The 17,758-nt window shown below is 34.5% G+C and overlaps 1 protein-coding gene across 1 annotated transcript in view; it reads left to right on the top strand.

Annotated features, from left to right (window-relative positions):
* The window catches only part of MYCBP2 (MYC binding protein 2), a 175,269-nt gene that overhangs the window by 79,594 nt on the left and 77,917 nt on the right, over positions 1-17,758 (top strand). The window contains exons 23-37 of the mRNA XM_059466971.1: positions 39-192; positions 2,503-2,675; positions 3,583-3,708; positions 3,802-3,929; positions 5,543-5,634; positions 6,493-6,627; positions 6,708-6,791; positions 8,043-8,139; positions 8,933-9,125; positions 9,733-10,007; positions 10,947-11,168; positions 12,807-12,998; positions 13,822-14,028; positions 14,766-14,897; positions 15,442-15,620. Coding sequence (XP_059322954.1) covers positions 39-192; positions 2,503-2,675; positions 3,583-3,708; positions 3,802-3,929; positions 5,543-5,634; positions 6,493-6,627; positions 6,708-6,791; positions 8,043-8,139; positions 8,933-9,125; positions 9,733-10,007; positions 10,947-11,168; positions 12,807-12,998; positions 13,822-14,028; positions 14,766-14,897; positions 15,442-15,620 — 2,389 coding nt within the window. The remainder of the gene's footprint in view (positions 1-38; positions 193-2,502; positions 2,676-3,582; positions 3,709-3,801; positions 3,930-5,542; positions 5,635-6,492; positions 6,628-6,707; positions 6,792-8,042; positions 8,140-8,932; positions 9,126-9,732; positions 10,008-10,946; positions 11,169-12,806; positions 12,999-13,821; positions 14,029-14,765; positions 14,898-15,441; positions 15,621-17,758) is intronic.

Genomic DNA, 17,758 nt, shown 5'->3' with positions numbered 1-17,758 from the left:
GGTGTCTTCATGTTTCCTCTTTTTACTCCCTGATCTAGGTTTGGTACCAGCTTCAATATCAGAACCTCCTCCTTTTAAATGTCTTCTGATAAACAAAGTAGATGGCAGTTGCAAAACATTCAATGATTCTGAGCAGGAAGACCTTCAAGGTTCTGGTGTGTGTCTGGATCCTGTCTATGATGTTATTTGGAGGCAAGTGTGGATTATAGCTACTAAAATAGTAATATATAAATAATTTTAAAAATATTGTTCAAGGCTGGAGATTTGATAATGCTTATTTTCTCTGTAAATGAAAAACAGTTTTTAGTCTTCCATAAATATTTTTCTCATTTTTGGATGGTTTGTTCAAGTAAGCCCAAAACAAACATGTTCTCTTTTCTGCATTTTTAAAATTTCTTTTTTTTTTTTTTGCATCATTCTCATTCCAGTCTCATAATACTTTGGGGATTCAAGTCTTGTTTTGTCTCTGTACTCTCCTAAATCCCTTTCCTCCATCTACCTAACACTTGACTGAATAACTTCCTTGCCATATTCAGCTGCCTTATGTGTGTGTCTTAAATTGTTGTTCTTCTGTCAGCCATTAGTGGTTAAGACCACTAGAGAAGGGGTGGAGCAATGGTATTCTTTTCAGTTCTGACATTTTGGGAGGTCATAGTAAAGGTGTTTATTTAGACATAGACATTCAGACCAATTGTATTTATTTCAGTCTTTGAAGTGTAGTCTTTGAGCAAGTGGAGATAATAAGCCTTTGTTCCAACACAGAATCATAACATTCAATTCTTCTATAACAATTTAAAAGGTATATTAACTAGGATTTGTAGAGAAATCTGAACTTCCATCTGAGTTTGTGGGCTTGATGATATTTAAATTGCTTGAAGACAAAACAAGTTTGAGCGATGCAGGGAACTGGCTAGCCAACATTCATCTGGAAGAGACGGTATCTCATAGGATCATGTCTTTAAAAGCTACTTGTGTCCTACTTTGGATGTCTTCATCCAGAAGTGAGATTCAAGAACTTAACAGCCAATTTAAATTGAAGCATGTGTTTGCCAGGCACATTCCTTTATGACATAGGCATTACCTTGGATGGTTGCAGTTCTGCATTTTGCACATCTGCAAGATTGTTTGAATCTCACTGGTTCAGTTTTTATTTAAATTATGTTGAGATTAGAAATAACAGTAGCACCCACATCCCTTAGAGTTCTATATTTTCAGCATGTTCTAATCTGCTGAAAGACTCAATTTGGGAACTAAACCAGTTATCAATGGCCATGGGAATGCAGCAAGTTTCAGGGGAGGCAAGATAATGATTCTCAACTTGAAGATAATAAAACGGTTATCCAGCTGAAGGAAGTAAAAAGTCACATGTTAGATATTATGGATAAACATGAATTGAGATATTTTACTGTCTTGTAGTACTTTGTGGACTATGGAACTAAATCCAGAGCTTAAATACTTAACTGAAGAGTGGATTTTTTGAGACTGTGCAGATTTATTTCTCTGTTATATCCCATTCTTGTTCAATAGAAAATGCAAAAATAGTCTGAGTAAGAGACATGTTAATAAACATGCCTATTAGTAGTTAAATACTTGGCATATTATTTCTGGACATTTTGATTCATGCCCATTTAAGTGATGGATTCAATTTCTTGTACAGAGACAACATTTTGATGATGTGCAGCTTAAACATTTCTGCAAAGCTTTGTGACTTAATCTCTTAGTAGAAATTCAAGTGGATGTGGAATGTGTATAAATTTGAACATTGATAACTTGTTAAAATCCTGAATATGTATGGTGCCCTTTAATATTTTTTGCCAAAACTATTTTGTTGACCTTAAGATTTTTGAAAGGGTAGCAAGTGAAAATTCCTTTTGTGCTTCTTCAGAAAACTCCTATAGACTTCTTACTGTTTTTTCCTTTTATGTAGTGGTTTCAAAGATTTCATTTTCTTTTTTCTATGTGTTAATCTATATTATAGAAAGTCTTTGTATTCCCTTGTTTATGCTGCCCTTTTTTTATAATCCCTTAAAAACTCATGAGGTGATGTTACCCATTTAAAATAGCCCAAACAAAATACGTTGGATTCCTCAAGATTTTTTTCTCTTATTTGAAGGTAAGCCTTTTCCTTTCGCTTAGCATCTTTAAAATTTTTGAGCACATCTGCCATTCTGTTTAGTACTTAGCTAGTTACTTCACACTTCTTAATAGATAATGTTTTAACATTTGTTAGTTTTGAGAAATGCCTTAATATTTTCTGAAATTTCTAAACCCTAATATGACTTTTTGACTTAAGGTATAACAATATTTTTGTATCTTTTTGTTTGCTGGAGTGTTAAGCTAATAAAGTTTTCATATATTTGTGGTAGTGATGCTCGGTTCCAAGAGTTTATACCAGCAGATCTACATTTTACGTTAAATATCTTAAAAATGTAATTGTTGATAAGGTTTTGTATTTTTTCAGTAGATGACAGGTTTTGTTCGTTCTATTTTCTCTTGCTCCAGGTTTCGCCCAAATGCCAGGGAACTGTGGAGTTACAACGCAGTAGTTGCCGATTCCAGGCTTCCCTCAGCTCCAGACATGCAATCCCGGTGTAGTATTCTGAGTCCAGAACTTGCTCTGCCAACAGGTTCCAAAGCTCTAACCACCAGATCTCATGCAGCTTTGCATATTCTAGGTATATATTTATAGTTCATGAGTCAGAACCTTAGACAAAATAAAGTAACATAGCTTAATGTAAAAACAAATTGTAATCTAAAAACTTCCTGACCTTTTTAGTTAAAATTTCACTTTGTAGTCTTTCACCATTCATTTTAACTTTTATAATTTGGCTAATGTAGTTATCTTCTGCCATTTTAATGATGTTTGAGGACTTTAGAGTTCTGGTCAAACTTGTTAGATGCCTACATAATAAAGTAAGAGACCTTCCTAGAGGATCTTTTTGGAAAGTCCGCAGAATAAAGTCAGTATTCTTAACCTGGAATCTCAAATAACTCAAACCTGAAAAAAGTGATCTTCAATAAGTTATTTTTGTTTTAAAGTAAGTGCAGTATATAAAATCTTTGCAGTTTTGTCTAATGAGTTCCTTTTGTAGTTTTTTGTAGTCTAAAAATGCAACACGTAAGTACACTGTTTTCATATGTAAACTGGCCATGTGCAACATACCCAGTTATTTTAACTCACTTGTCCACTGAGTGTATGAAACAAAACACCTTTGTGAAGACTTTCAAATCTGACCGTAATTCAGTTCCTACTTTAACTCTTTTTGGGTAATATTTTAAGTGTAAAAAGGAAAAAAATGTTACTGGCAATTTATTTGCCATTAGGAAAGTTTCAGAGTAGGTTTAATCACATTTGTTTGTTATTCTGGATAATAAATGAAGCTTATGGTCATTAGCAAGCCTTGAGATTCTGCAGCAGTGACCTATAACTAAATCAAAAGTATAAAGCTACTTGGTAGCATATGGGTGATGTGGGGACAAAACAGATTGCTTTGATTTTCTTAACTAGTATTCATTTCTATTTCAATTATTATAATCAACACTGAGAGAATTTGAGTTCTTTTTGGTTTTGCTTTCTTTTAGGTTGCCTTGATACTTTGGCTGCTATGCAGGACTTAAAAATGGGTGTTGCAAATACAGAAGAAGAGACTCAAGCAGTAATGAAAGTTTATTCTAAAGAAGACTATAGTGTTGTTAACAGATTTGAAAGTATGTACACACTAAAATTTCATAGCACATGCTGATGAGGTTGCAGAACAACAGACTAAGATTAACTATATTTTTGTTGGGGTGTTTCTGCAGGTCATGGAGGAGGCTGGGGTTATTCAGCCCACTCAGTAGAAGCTATCCGTTTCTGTGCTGACACAGATATATTGCTAGGTGGTCTTGGTCTTTTTGGTGGTAGAGGTGAATACACTGCTAAAATAAAGGTAGGAGGTTTGGTTTTGTTTTAAGCAATATTGTGTCTCAAAATCACAACTTTCAGTAATGCTGTCCAAAACCATGATTAGTTTTATTTCTTGATTCATGGTTTACTGTATGTGGAAAGCATTGTGCAGGCACAGTGGATGAAGTAGAGAGCTGAGAATTACCATTCTTACTTTTCATGAAATTGGCCCATTTTTACCTTCATTAAATGCTGTGCCATCCTAGAGATATCTTGGGCAGTTATTTTAGAGTCTGAATGGTTCTGTGATATATTTACATGAAGCTCCAAGGTCCACCAGCAGAAGATTGGTGTAGTGGGCTTCCGGTTAAAATCACATGCTGTGTCATGCATGAGGAGCTGTTCTCAAAAACAGAAAGAGAGTCCTTTATCAGGAGCCATTGCTTTCCACTTTCCATGCTATTTCTTTCTCATACTGCTCTATGGATAGCTTCTGGGCTGGGATTCTTCAACTGAGAGAAAATGGCAGCAAATACAATTAACTCTGTGCCAAATATAGGCATGATTATGGGTGGAGCATGTGTGCTGATTGTTTCAAAATAAATAAATCTGGCAAAATAAATAAATAAATCTGGATAAATAAACCTTACAGAAACACACACTGGTGTAAGACCTCTGGTTTTGGGTGACTGTTCTCTGCTCCTATGCTTTATAAGAATTTTGGTGAAAGATGTTATATCAGATTTCTGTTAGATGTTTTTGTATTCAGAACATGTTATTGTTGTTATTTATCATTTAGTGGAATAATGAATTTTCTCCCTCTGTTTTCAGATGCATAGATATTGAGGTTTATTCTAGGCAAATGTAGGACATTCTTAGCAGTAACATTTGTCTAAGCCAACAGAAATTAAGCAGTTGCATTTTATTCTAGTTTAACATAGTGACTGAGAATTGTAAATAACTAAGTACTAAGCCAAGAAAGTTAATGTTAATCACACCTTTTAAATACCAGAGGTAATAACGTTATGATAATACTCTAACATTATATTTTCAGTTTGTTTAGGATTAGCTTACAGCCATGATAAGAACTGCTAGTCCTGCCAGAAATAAGATGAGTATTAAATAGGTGTTTGCAAGAGAAGTCATAGACATGTATTGTGGTCCATTTTCAAAATCATCAAACGGTAGAAATTATTTGTAAGTAAGAAAATAAAGTTCTCTTAGGTATCATTTTTTGTCCCAGTCACCAACTGTTTGTAACACTATCAACTGTCTCTGTTGAACTGTCAAGCTGTCCCTTTCCAGAGAAGCTGAGTGTATCTTGAGGTCATACAGTGCATTTCAGTTGGTGATGGAAAACCTGCAACTTCTGCCCAACTTTGCCTTTTTTAGATGCTCTGCTTTTGTCTTGTTTGCAAGATTTAGGGAGTTTCTTCACTTAGAAATGTATCTGGACATAGGGCTGGGAGGTCAGTGTCATTTGCTGTTTCTTAACAGTTAATGCCTGACTTACGAATGTGGTTTTGCCTGTCAGTGATATTTAGTAGTAGTTATTTTTGGGAAATACAATTTCCCAGAATGCCAGACAAGAAGAAGTGGTGTTAGGAGGTTGCCAACATCTAAAACATAATTTTACCTTCTTTCTTACATCACCAGTTGTTTGAATTGGGTCCAGATGGGGGAGACCATGAGACAGATGGAGACCTCCTTGCTGAGACAGATGTTTTAGCATATGACTGTGCTGCCAGGTAAGATGTTTAGCTTGCCTACTTACACCTGCTTCTTGATCTTTATTTTTACTTCCCTATACACATTTTAGTATCACTTTAAATATCAACAGAGATGGTCTACATCATTAAAATCTTGTAGCAAGTGATGTAAAACACTTGATGTGTGTAGGGAAATAGTAAAACACCAAATACGTCCCCAAGCCATTATGGTATTTAAAATAAGAAAAATAATCAAATTCTTGCTCTTGTATAAATCCAAGTCAAATCCCATCTTCCTGTGTTGAGACCATAAGACAAAATATTGCTATGTGGTAGCTGCTTATTCGTTCTCTGTAATCAAGTACTTTAAATTTCAAATGATACATGATTAATTCTTTCAGGTTTAAATCTTATATATCAATCCCCTAAATATATATCCTGTTAATTTTTTTAATGCTTATTGTAATTACTAAGAATTTATGTACAAGTTCTTGTCATTTGCAAACATTTTCTGAAATCAGTATTATATAGTACTTTATAATTAGTACTTTGCTTGCAGTATTGTATATTAGATGTAATTGGGTTTATTTAAGTTAATTGACTTAAACTTTTTAAAATTAATTTAACTTAATGTCTTCTTACTCTGTTCAGCATTGATACGATTGTTCACAGTTCAAGATCAAGCACAACTCAGGCATTTGTAGGTCCTTGTGAATTATTTTTTAATTCCTACAATATTTTTAGATTAAAATTCTTAGATTAAAAGCTTTTGGGTTTTGAATTTAAATAGATACAACTTAATACCATTGTTTTTCAATTTCTTTTTATAATTAGAGTGTAATTTGTTAAAAGTGAATATAAAAATAATTAACATTTTCCAACGTTTACTTCTCCCAGAGAGAAATATGCCATGATGTTTGATGAGCCAGTACTCCTGCAAGCTGGCTGGTGGTATGTAGCCTGGGCAAGAGTGTCAGGACCTAGCAGTGATTGTGGATCTCATGGACAGGCCTCTATTACTACAGATGATGGGTATATTTTTTTCTATATTTTTATTGAAAAAGAAGAGCTCTAATAAGGCTTGAATAATAACTGGGTTACTTCTCTTTCAGTGTTGTATTTCAGTTTAAAAGTTCCAAGAAATCAAATAATGGTACAGACGTGAATGCAGGGCAGATTCCACAATTATTATACAGGTAATACTTTAACCTCTGGAACAGTGTACTGACATGTTTTTTTTTTAATAGAAGTATTAAATTCACTATAACTGTGTTGCATGAAAATACTACTGTATTAAGTGAAGGAAATCAGTATCTGAAAAATGTAGGGAAAACTTAGTGCCTTTGAGAAAAGTAATGAAATTATACCCACGTTCACTTCCTTGCTGTTTTTCTTGCAGTCATGCTGCATGAGTCTGGAGATTGTCATTTGCATCCATAAAATCTCACAATAACATTAATAATATTTTTTGCTAGTTGGGAAGTTCTCTATTTGGTCCCCCTCACTTTAGGAACTGTATACTCTTAGACAGATGATGTTAATGTAACAAAGCTAAAATCAACAATGAACTGTGCTTAACAATAAGTTACCATAAACTTATTGCCTTGATAAATGTTATGTGTTTTAATAATCAGGAACTCTTTCACTGTGTTGATAGTATATTTTACAGATGTCATCAGATAGATGCATGACATAAATTTTATATATTTTTGTGTATATAATTCCCCTGGCTTCCACATTGATTCTGAAGGTTAGAATTTTTTGATGCCAGTTCTCTTGTCCTTTCTAAGAATGTCCTTTTTCAAGGTTCCTCTGCAGAACAGCTCACTTCTGCCATTAATCTTTCTGTCTATAGATGCCCTGTCCTTTCAGGTGAAGGTTTCATTTTGATGTATATGAAGTCCTGGCATGACAAATTCATCATTTAGGTGATTTCTGTAGAGAGATGGCTCTGGCCAAAAGGCAAACAAGCCTTGAGGCCTCTGAAGACCAATGGGTGGCACAAAAGGGAAGATGCTGCAGTGATAGACGCTGTCTGTATTTTTAACCTCCTCATACATTTTCCTTCACAAAACCGGTGTTCTTTTAAGGAGTAACATTTCTAGTCTTGATGTCATCTGAGGAAATAAGTTGATTCTTGTAATAATTGCATGTAATTAAATCTCAGCCTAGTTTTCAGTTGTTACAGTACTGCCAGTTGGACACAATTCAGGATACTTGGTTACTGGTCTAGAATGGTGAGGAAATTGGAGAAAGTTATGTTGAAGGTGAACTTTTTTTTTGAGAATTAAAACTTTTTTCACTTTGGTTCTTTTCCCCAGTTGAACAATAAAACCAGTAAAAGCTACAAAAAGTTAAAAACCAAAACAAAACACCGAACCCAACCCAAAACTCTACTAAAAGTGAAAACTGGAGATTTCAAATAAGTTCTAAAATTGTTCTTCCAGGTTGCCAACAAGTGATGGCAGTGCATCCAAAGGAAAACAGCAAACTAGTGAACCTGTACATATTTTAAAGAGATCTTTTGCCAGAACTGTCTCTGTGGTGAGTACTACTGAGAGTATTCTGTGTTTCCTGCAAGTTCATACGTGGTTAGGAAACTGAAAAGTCTAGATGTGGAAATAATGGTGATTTTGTGCTTGCTTTTTCTCAAGCAGAAGTTAGGTACACTGATAAGAATATTTTAATTTTTTACTTTTTCTGAAGATTTCACTTTGGTGTTCAACACCAAATACTTTTGTTTTCTGAGGTACAACTTTGTGAAATTACTGACCACATACAATAATAATAGTAGAAACAAAACTTTTTACATCCTCAGATTTTTTGTGAACTACCATGTGCTTCTGTTTAGCTTTCAAGTACTGTAAATGTCATATAGTGTCCACGGTCCTGCTGATCATAACTGATTAAAAACAAAATTAACACAGCCCTGATAATACTTTATGACAAAAATGTATTATGTCAAAAGTCAGTGTTGCACACTTCTGTAGATAAGCAAATAAAGTTTACTGAAAATCTCCATTACAGGTGAATACATTTTTTCTTAAATAATGAGGGGCTTCCACACATAATATTGTAATAAAGCTTATAGATAGATTTTATTATGGTATTGCAGTGAAGTGTCCCCTGCATTCTCAGTGGTTTTTCTTTTTTAATATTCTCAAGCAAATTGGTTGCATGATAGATGTGTATAGACATAAATAAAGATGCTATCTGATTCAGGTAAACATAAAAAAAGATGCTGTTTGCCTTGTGTCTAATGCTGATGCAGAACTGTCATTTTTTTGTTTTTAACACTAAATCTGTCTTGGTATCTATCCTTCATAACCTGAAATAGGAATGCTTTGAGTCTTTGCTGAGCATTCTTCACTGGAGCTGGACAACACTGGTGCTGGGAGTTGAAGAACTTCGTGGGCTGAAGGGTTTCCAGTACACTGCTACTCTTCTGGATTTGGAAAGGTTACGTTTTGTGGGCACTTGCTGCCTGAGATTGCTGAGGGTCTACACCTGTGAAATATACCCAATATCAGGTATTCCTCTCAGTTTCATATTTATTAGCAAATAATCTACAAGAAATTTATTATTTGATCTAAGTTGTCATGTAGGATATGGTATAAAATAGATTTGCTCACACAGATGGTGTTATTGGAGCATTAAAAGACTCGTTGTCAGAAACAGGAAATTTCCAATTGTCTGCATAACTAAGTATCCTAGTACCACATGTTTGCGCTGTAACCTGTGTATTTTAAAGGTAATTTCCTGTGTGCTTTTGTCAGTTGAGCTGTGTTGGACAGTTTGTATCTTTTTTTCCATTTCTGTACATAGTGCTTGCTGTGACAGTAAGCATATTGGGAATTTGAAAGATTGTGTGTTTTTCATGCCTGTACTTTAACAATGCTCATTAAAGTGCAGTATATATTATAAAAGATCAGAAAAGTGGGAGTTTTTAATGGTCAGGTTTCTTTGATAGAGTTTAACACCCTCTCACTGTTTTATTTTTGGAATTAACTTCTCTGAATGTAGATTCAACAATGTTGCTGAATTCCCCGTCTTTCTATTTGCATGTAAAGTGTGCATTCTAACATGAAAATATTTCATTATTGTGCATTTAATGCTTCTGTTTGTGTAATCTTCTAGCTACAGCTAAGGCAGTTGTAGAAGAAACCAGCAAACTAGCAGATTGCATTGGAAAAACTAGGACCTTGCTGAGAAAAATTTTATCTGAAGGAGTTGACCATTGCATGGTGAAGCTGGACAATGATCCACAAGGATATCTTAGTCAGCCTCTCAGTCTGTTAGAAGCTGTTCTTCAGGAATGCCATAATACATTTACAGCTTGCTTCCATTCATTCTATCCAACACCAGCTCTCCAGTGGGCATGTCTTTGTGACTTGCTGAACTGTTTGGACCAGGTACATTAAAATGGCTCAAGTAAATATAACAGCTTAGCTTGTCCTTTTGCTCAAATTGAAGCCAAGTAATACTTGAAAATATTACTAATTTTTTGCATTCATTCTGATTTGTGACTCAAGTTCTGTTGTGTTTTGAATTGTTTTTTAAATGATTGGGAGTTGGATTTGTTCCTGGTTTTGTTTGTTTGGAGTGTTCTCTAAAAGTAGTTCAATAAGAGCCTCGGAACTTTGTCGTCTTTAACTTTAAAGATTGTCTGTGGGACAATGAAGAAAATTTGTGGTGCTGGTAACTGTCAGCACCTGCTTTTTCAGTGTTGAGGCCATGCCTTTATATGTGCTTACTCTTGCTGCATGTTGCCGAAGAGCATCCATGTAGTATTTTTTATCACTAATACTTGAGTAATTACTCATTACTACAGCAGTGCTCTGATCCAGCCAAGTACATGAGAAGCAGCTGGAAATACTATTCTGTAATCAACAACTTTCTTCTTTTGCTTATTGTGAATGACCATCTCACATCTAAACAGTGTAGTTGGTTGTTTGCACTGCTTGTGGTGAGCTGTAAACAGTTTGCTGCTTTGCATGAAGATTCATTTAGCATATACAATTTCAAGGAAGAATCTGTTCTTTAATGTATTACTCTAAGTCGTTTAATTATAATTGTTAATATAAGAAAAGCCTTGTCTTCAAAGGATACCGAAATTTTCAAAGTAATACTATATGGATTTATTTTAAAGCATGCCAACCAATAAATTTTAATTACTCCAGTTTTGAAGACCTGAATTCAAGCTTATGAGGGAAGGTAGTGTAAATTCATAGAAAAGCTATCTCTAAATTATTTTTATTAATTACAGTAAAACTGGAAAGTTCCTTTCTGAGTAGTTTCTCTGTTGTTTCAGTGCAGTGGTGCCATTGTGTTAATTTCTTTTCTGTGTTTAGGATATCCAGGAAGCAAACTTTAAGACCTCCAGCAGTCGGCTCCTTGCAGCGGTGATGTCTGCCCTGTGCCACACGTCGGTGAAGCTGACCTCCATCTTTCCCATCGCCTACGACGGAGAGGCCTTGCTGCGCTCCATGGTTAAACAAGTCAGCACCGAGAACGACTCTGCCCTGGCCCATCGCTTCCCTCTTCTGGTTGCACACATGGAAAAGCTCAGTCAGGTGAGGATGTGTTCTAAAAATCCAATGATTTCTTTCACTTTGCAACAGAAAGCTGTTACGTACCTACACGTTTTTACTCGATAAAAATGTACATTAATTGTCCTAAGTGTTTTCTTTCTAAAAGGCTTAGTTCAGAAACTTATTATTTTGTACAATTTTCAACTTTTTTTCTGACATATTCCAACTGTTTCTTCTTTGGGGAATGTGTAAGCAGAATGGTTCTTAGAATATTAAATTGGAAGAAATATCCTTTGGAGTAGTATTCTGTTGCATTGTGTTTCTGCAGCAATTTTTTCATGTGATCACAAGGAGGAGCATGTAGATAGATTTGATGTTTTGAGGAAGACAGCCTTAGTTATAAAAAGTCATGTCCCAAACTGGAGTTTTTAAGGGGGTCAGTAAAGGAATCCCAGTTCATACTGTTTTAGCAGAAGTTATTAAACAATTTCCTAATCAAGGGCTCTTTAATGCTGTATTGTTGTAGTTCTGATATTTTAGAATTGATTTACAGGAATGAGAAATAAGATAGAAGATGAATAATAAAATAAAAGATAATAATTAGGGAAATGAGACTACTAAACAGTATTCTTCAATTTGGCTGACAATAGGGGTATGAAATTATGAATTGTGCAAGAAAGGTAAATAAAGGATAGTTGTAGAATCTACCATTCCCAGAAATTTAGAGCAAAAGATAAGGTAAGAAGTTTTCTACTCTTCATAAGATACACAGTTTAGCTGGGGACATACTCCTGTAGGCCATTATTGTGCTAAAAGCTTTCAGGGACTTAGAAAGCACCTGTACAAATTAATGAAGGGAAAAAACCACAGGCAATACTAAATGCAAATATAATATTTGTGTCTTGGATACAGCAGTCTCCTAACTGTAAAAGATGGAAAAATGTTTTGTACAGGTTTGCTTTGCTGATTGTCTTCCGTACTTGTTCACTGCTTGGATATTTTTTTTTGACATATAAAGAGGTAAGAAAGATAAACCTTGGATTTTCATCTGTTGAGGTGATTTTATTTCTCTTGTTGAAAGCAGTGGATGTCACTGCTAGCCAGAAGACACAATAAATAGATGCTTAAGCTTAGATTGGTTTCATAGACTGCATTCAGCAAAGAAGAGCTGTTTATAATTATCCCACCACTGGTTTGTCTTACCTCTTTGCACAGAAGATTCTTTTTGCTAGCACCAAAACAATAAAGCTTCCAAGTCTCTTGTTTAGACACTGCAGAAGAAAATTACATGAACATTTTCAAATGTTGCTATATGTCCATTGTGTTTTAATGTATGCTTTTAAAGCCCATAGGTTTTATGACTGTATAGTCATAAAGTCATATAGTCATAGAGGAGACATCTCCTGGAAAGGACATCTATATCTGGTGTCTTTCCAATTTAATAAAAGACTTGTCACCACCTCATACAGGAAATTAAGGACATCAATCAATTCTTTTGACAAAGGAATGCATACTATGAGAGCTTTGAGTATTTTAATCTTTTTTTCACCTTCTAGACATTTCTAATCTTCATGAAGTCACAGATATTTCAATTACCTAATACTCATAATATGTAAAAGTTTGTGTTTTTTTTTTTTTTTATAACCATGTCATTTGTCATTGTTTTTGTTTACACTGCAGAGTGAAGAAAATGTTTCAGGGATGACAAGCTTTCGGGAAGTGCTGGAAAAGATGTTGGTCATTGTTGTTTTACCCGTGCGGAACAGCCTTAGAAGAGAAAATGAACTTTTCTCTTCACATCTGGTTTCCAATACCTGTGGGTTGCTTGCTAGTATTGTGAGTGAGCTTACAGCATCTGCATTAGGATCTGAGGTAAAGCTGCTCTAAAACAATTTTAGAAATCTTTCAGGACAAACATACTACATATGTGATAGAGGCTGGATGTGTATTTTATAGGTGTGTAGATCTTTCAGAGATTGTAGAATTCTCTGTTTGAGTAGTGCAGATGTTTTGTATAGATTTAAAAGCATATACTCACTGTATTAGAGAAGTACTGTAGATAATTAGCTACTTCATTAGTGCTGAAGAATACTACAGGTTGTTTTAAAAAAGGCACAGTTTTTGAGTACTTTGCTTTTTGCCTGCATATTTATGTAGATATACAATTCTTTCAGGAGGCTATAACTTCATTAAATGACAGAAAGTATTTGACTTTGTTAAAGGCACATCACTGTCTCTGTGCTATCAACAGGCTTGTCTCATAGAAAGAATCAGCTTTTGATAACATCTTGATTCAAGTGTTTTTACCATTATGTAACATCTGTTTCTGCCCTCTCTTAATCTTGACTCTACCTAAGGCAGAAATACCTTACCTTTACCTAAGGCAGAAATACCTAACCTTTCTTTCAGTACAGGTAATCTATATTTTTTGCTAATTTATCCATAAAATATATATTTAAATACTTTAAAATACCGAGTTGGATTTCTGATTATTCCTAGTTAATTTCTAATTATCAGAAATCCTTTCTTTTTAGTCAGTATTAAATAGAAAGCTAAATAGTGGCATCTTCTGTGGTTTATGAGTTGACTTTTAAATTTACCCAGTTGAAAAATCTGGTAATTCACTTTGCTTTATTAAAGTTGTCTAAAATTTAGCAGTGAATATTTTCTGACAACTGTATTTAATTTTCTGCAGGTTGATGGACTGAATTCTCTCCATTCTGTCAAATCCACTCCAAACCGATTCACTAAAACAAGTCAGGGAAGAAGCTGGAATACTGGGAATGGATCCCCTGATGCCATATGTTTCTCTGTTGACAAACCTGGTGTAGTTGTAGTAGGATTTTCTGTTTATGGTGGAGGAGGAATTCATGAGTATGAGTTGGAGGTATTAGTTGATGATGTAAGTACTACTTTTGGGAAAACAATTTGAACAAAAGTAACCTCAGAGGTTTTCTTAGAGTATGTTTTACAAAGTGGCATATTCATATTCAGTCTAGATTACCAGTAAAACAGTGCACTGGTAGTAGGACTTTTTGCTTGTGGTGAAGATTTTTGTATTACCACAAGCTTCATACCATATCTAGTAGGGTCCTTATCTTGGTTATTGTTGTGAACTCTTCCTTTATTACAAGTAATATTTGAAGTGTCATGGGCTCTTTACTTTCTGGAGATAAATATAAATTAGTACAGTTACCTGTCAACCATGAATGAAATTAAGAAATGAGGTTATAACCAAAAATTGAAGAAAAGGATGATAGCCTCCCAGCATGATCAGACAGTGCCTACAGATGTTTCATGTGCTGTTGATGTACTCTCTTAGAAGCAGCATAAAACTGTCTTCTGGGTTCTTGTAATGAAACAAAATTATTGTTCTTTTACACACAGTTGTTCACTCTAACTGATGATTCTGATCTCTTCCAAAGGACAAGCATAGGTTACTATGGGAAATTAACCTCTCTGCTCAGCAATTTCCTTTTTAGGGGAAAGGCTTTACTGTTGACTCTGAGCAGGTTTTTCATCTTTTTGTTTGTAATGCCATGTGTAAAAATTTATGCAATGAGACATAAGTTGCACAATTTTCTGTGTCATGTATTTACATTATAAATGTATTAAAATTACTTTGTTTCTTTGAATCAGAGTGATCATACTGGAGATGCAACTCATTCTCATAGATGGACTTCTTTAGAATTGGTTAAAGGAACTTACACCACAGATGATTCTCCTAGTGACATAGCTGAAATCAGACTTGACAAAGTTGTGCCACTGAAGGTAAATAAAATAAAATCACATCTGTAGGTTTCATACAACTTCTTTAGATAACAAAATTGAAGTGCTCAGTGTTTTTTGTTTGGGTTTTTGGATGCACATTCATAAGTTGATCTTGATGTGTTCTTCATAAAGTCTCAACTTCAACCTGTAAATTACAAGTTCCAAATCCTTTAGCTAGAAGGAATTAGATCCCAAGTGCATATGATTTTTATAAGTGCATATGATAGATTATAGTTGCCTAGTAATTTTAGAATATTTTTGAAAATGCAAATTTTTTTCTGCTACTTGATAGTTAATTTTCTTGGATATCTGCTTGCTATTAAAGTAATTAGTAGTAATTTTAAGTTATGGTTCATAATTTGGGAACATGGAGCAGCTCTGATTTTGTTTCATGCTGGACCTTTTTTGTTTTATTTCATTTGTAGAGTGCTTTGCGGGACTTTCCAGGCTCTCCAGTATTAATGTAAAATATTAACTTTCACATACCATGAAGCCATTAGATGTCTATTTTATACTGTAACCTATTTTTGCTCTCCTTTCTCAGGAAAACGTGAAGTACGCGGTTCGTTTGCGGAATTATGGCAGCCGGACTGCCAATGGAGATGGGGGCATGACCACGGTGCAGTGCCCGGACGGTGTAACGTTCACATTCAGTACGTGCAGTCTGAGCAGCAATGGCACCAACCAAACACGAGGGCAGATCCCACAGATCCTTTATTACAGGTTTGTGTGGTGTAATCATTCGTTTCTAAGAAAAGTCAACGAAACCATCACAGTGCTATTATACCACATCTGTTTTTAACAAGTGATAGAAATAAATGTGTCCAGAGTGTGCTTGTGATGCCTCTTCCAGTCTTGTTTTAGGTTCTCTGTTTTTTTTTTTTTTTGAATTTGACAAATAACGTGATTGTTGACTTCTTATGAGGTCCATTGTTTACTACCTTAAAGTTCTAAATATGAGGAACTCGTAAGGTGCACTATTTCAATTTCTGGTTTTTCTGTACTATAGGAGATATCTGAGAGATTACTCACTGGCATGTTTATCTCTCCAACTTACTCAGTTCTTCAGTTTCCAAAAAAAATTGCATCAGGTAGTGAAGCAAGATCTATTTATATAGGAACTCCTCTCTTACTTAGAGGTGAAAGGTATAAAAAGAGAAATTGCAATTGCCTGAGAAGAAAATCAGCTGAAACATCTGCTGGTCCTGCAGGGGAGCTTTACTTCAGCCTTTCAGGTTGACAGTAGGAATTCACTTGTGGTAATGCTTTTGCAGAAAGCATTGCTTTTGTGTTTGAGGTGCTTACCCTGATTTGTGTAAAGGCAGGATTTTCAAACTGACAGTACAAGGCTGATTACCAGAAGATGGAAGGAATAAAAGGATCAATGAATAATAATTTACTTTTATCTTTCATTGTGTGAGAAGTACCTACATAATAAAAGATGTAGAAAATACAAAAAAGTAATAGTACACCAACTGATGTATTTTAGACTAACAAGCATGTGAACATATATTGCTCTTAAAGTTTTAAAGAAGGTAAAATATGAAGAAACAAAGTGGCCAGCAAAATTATAGTAATAGTATATTTGAAGATATAGGATAGCTCTAAACTACCTTAAAATGTAAGATTGTGCTCAAAGATCCAGCTTGTCAATAAAACCAGTAATTACTTATGAAAGAATGGAATAGCAGTGGTGCAGGTCATGATACTTTAATTGATTTAGTCTCCTGGAAACTTGGACTTTATTATGAAGTATCTTAATTGGAAAGCATCATTATGTAAGAAGGATGAAAGACAAACATGGAGAACATCTATTTTCACTCATAGATTGTCTGCTTTTATACAGGCAAAAGAGAAAATTAAAGAGAAATAACAATTTCTTTGATTTCAGAAAAGCAAAGGACATAATTTCAGTAATGGAAACTTCAAGGCATTCTAACAATGGTAAATTAGCATATGAAAAAACCCCACACCAAAGTCCTGTCTTCAGATCAGAGCAGTCTCAGGTTTTTGAGTTTCAACTGAAAAAATTCAAAGAGGCTTTCAAAAGAGCGGTGGTACAACTTGGAACTGTTACAGAACAAATTGTGTTGAAAAAAATTGCACCTGCTATACTGTAATCACAATGTCTTTGTAGTTCATATGGACAAGATAAATTTATTTATTGCATGGTTATGGACTTAGTTTGAGCACTCACTGTTTGATATATAATGATTTGAAGTTTTGATTTGCTTACAGCAAAGAAACAAATGTTCAGTCAACTATTGTAGAGCAGCTTGTAAAAGTCACACTTCATTTTGTTTGGAGGCTGCTCAGATATCAACAGAAACTGTTTCTTAGGCATATGAAAGACCACATACAGAAGTTTAACACACTTTAAGGAGAGAAAAGTTTTGGAGGAATTTGTTGGAAAAGTACTCAGTTGAATTGCACTTACCATCAGCAGCTAAAAAGTTCAAATGAAAAAGGCTTGAGGCTGACAGCAAAGCTACAATTCTAGGACACTTTGAAGAAACATAATATTTTTGTATGAGTCATTGGTTCTCATGACAGAGAAGGAGAGATCCTTGTTCACTGAACTGCTCAAAGTAAAATTTCTTAAAGTTCTGAAGTGCTAGTCCTGAAATAATGCACTGGACAAACGTAATATATCCCAAAGCAAATGGTATATTTTGTTTTACATGCTGACTAAGTGATTTTATTTCTCTGTGCCAAGGCTTAATCACTATCATATTGAAGGGTTGAATTAGTTTGTAATTGTCATTTGATAGCTTTGAAAAAGCAAATCAAACCTTATTGAAATGGCTGCATGCTTGATGTTGTTTAAGAGAGCCTAATTTGACATACAGAGTGGATTTAAA

Source organism: Ammospiza nelsoni, chromosome 2 (genome assembly GCF_027579445.1).
Source record: "Ammospiza nelsoni isolate bAmmNel1 chromosome 2, bAmmNel1.pri, whole genome shotgun sequence".
NCBI lineage: Eukaryota > Metazoa > Chordata > Aves > Passeriformes > Passerellidae > Ammospiza > Ammospiza nelsoni.
This window is presented reverse-complemented; position numbering and strand designations above follow the sequence as displayed.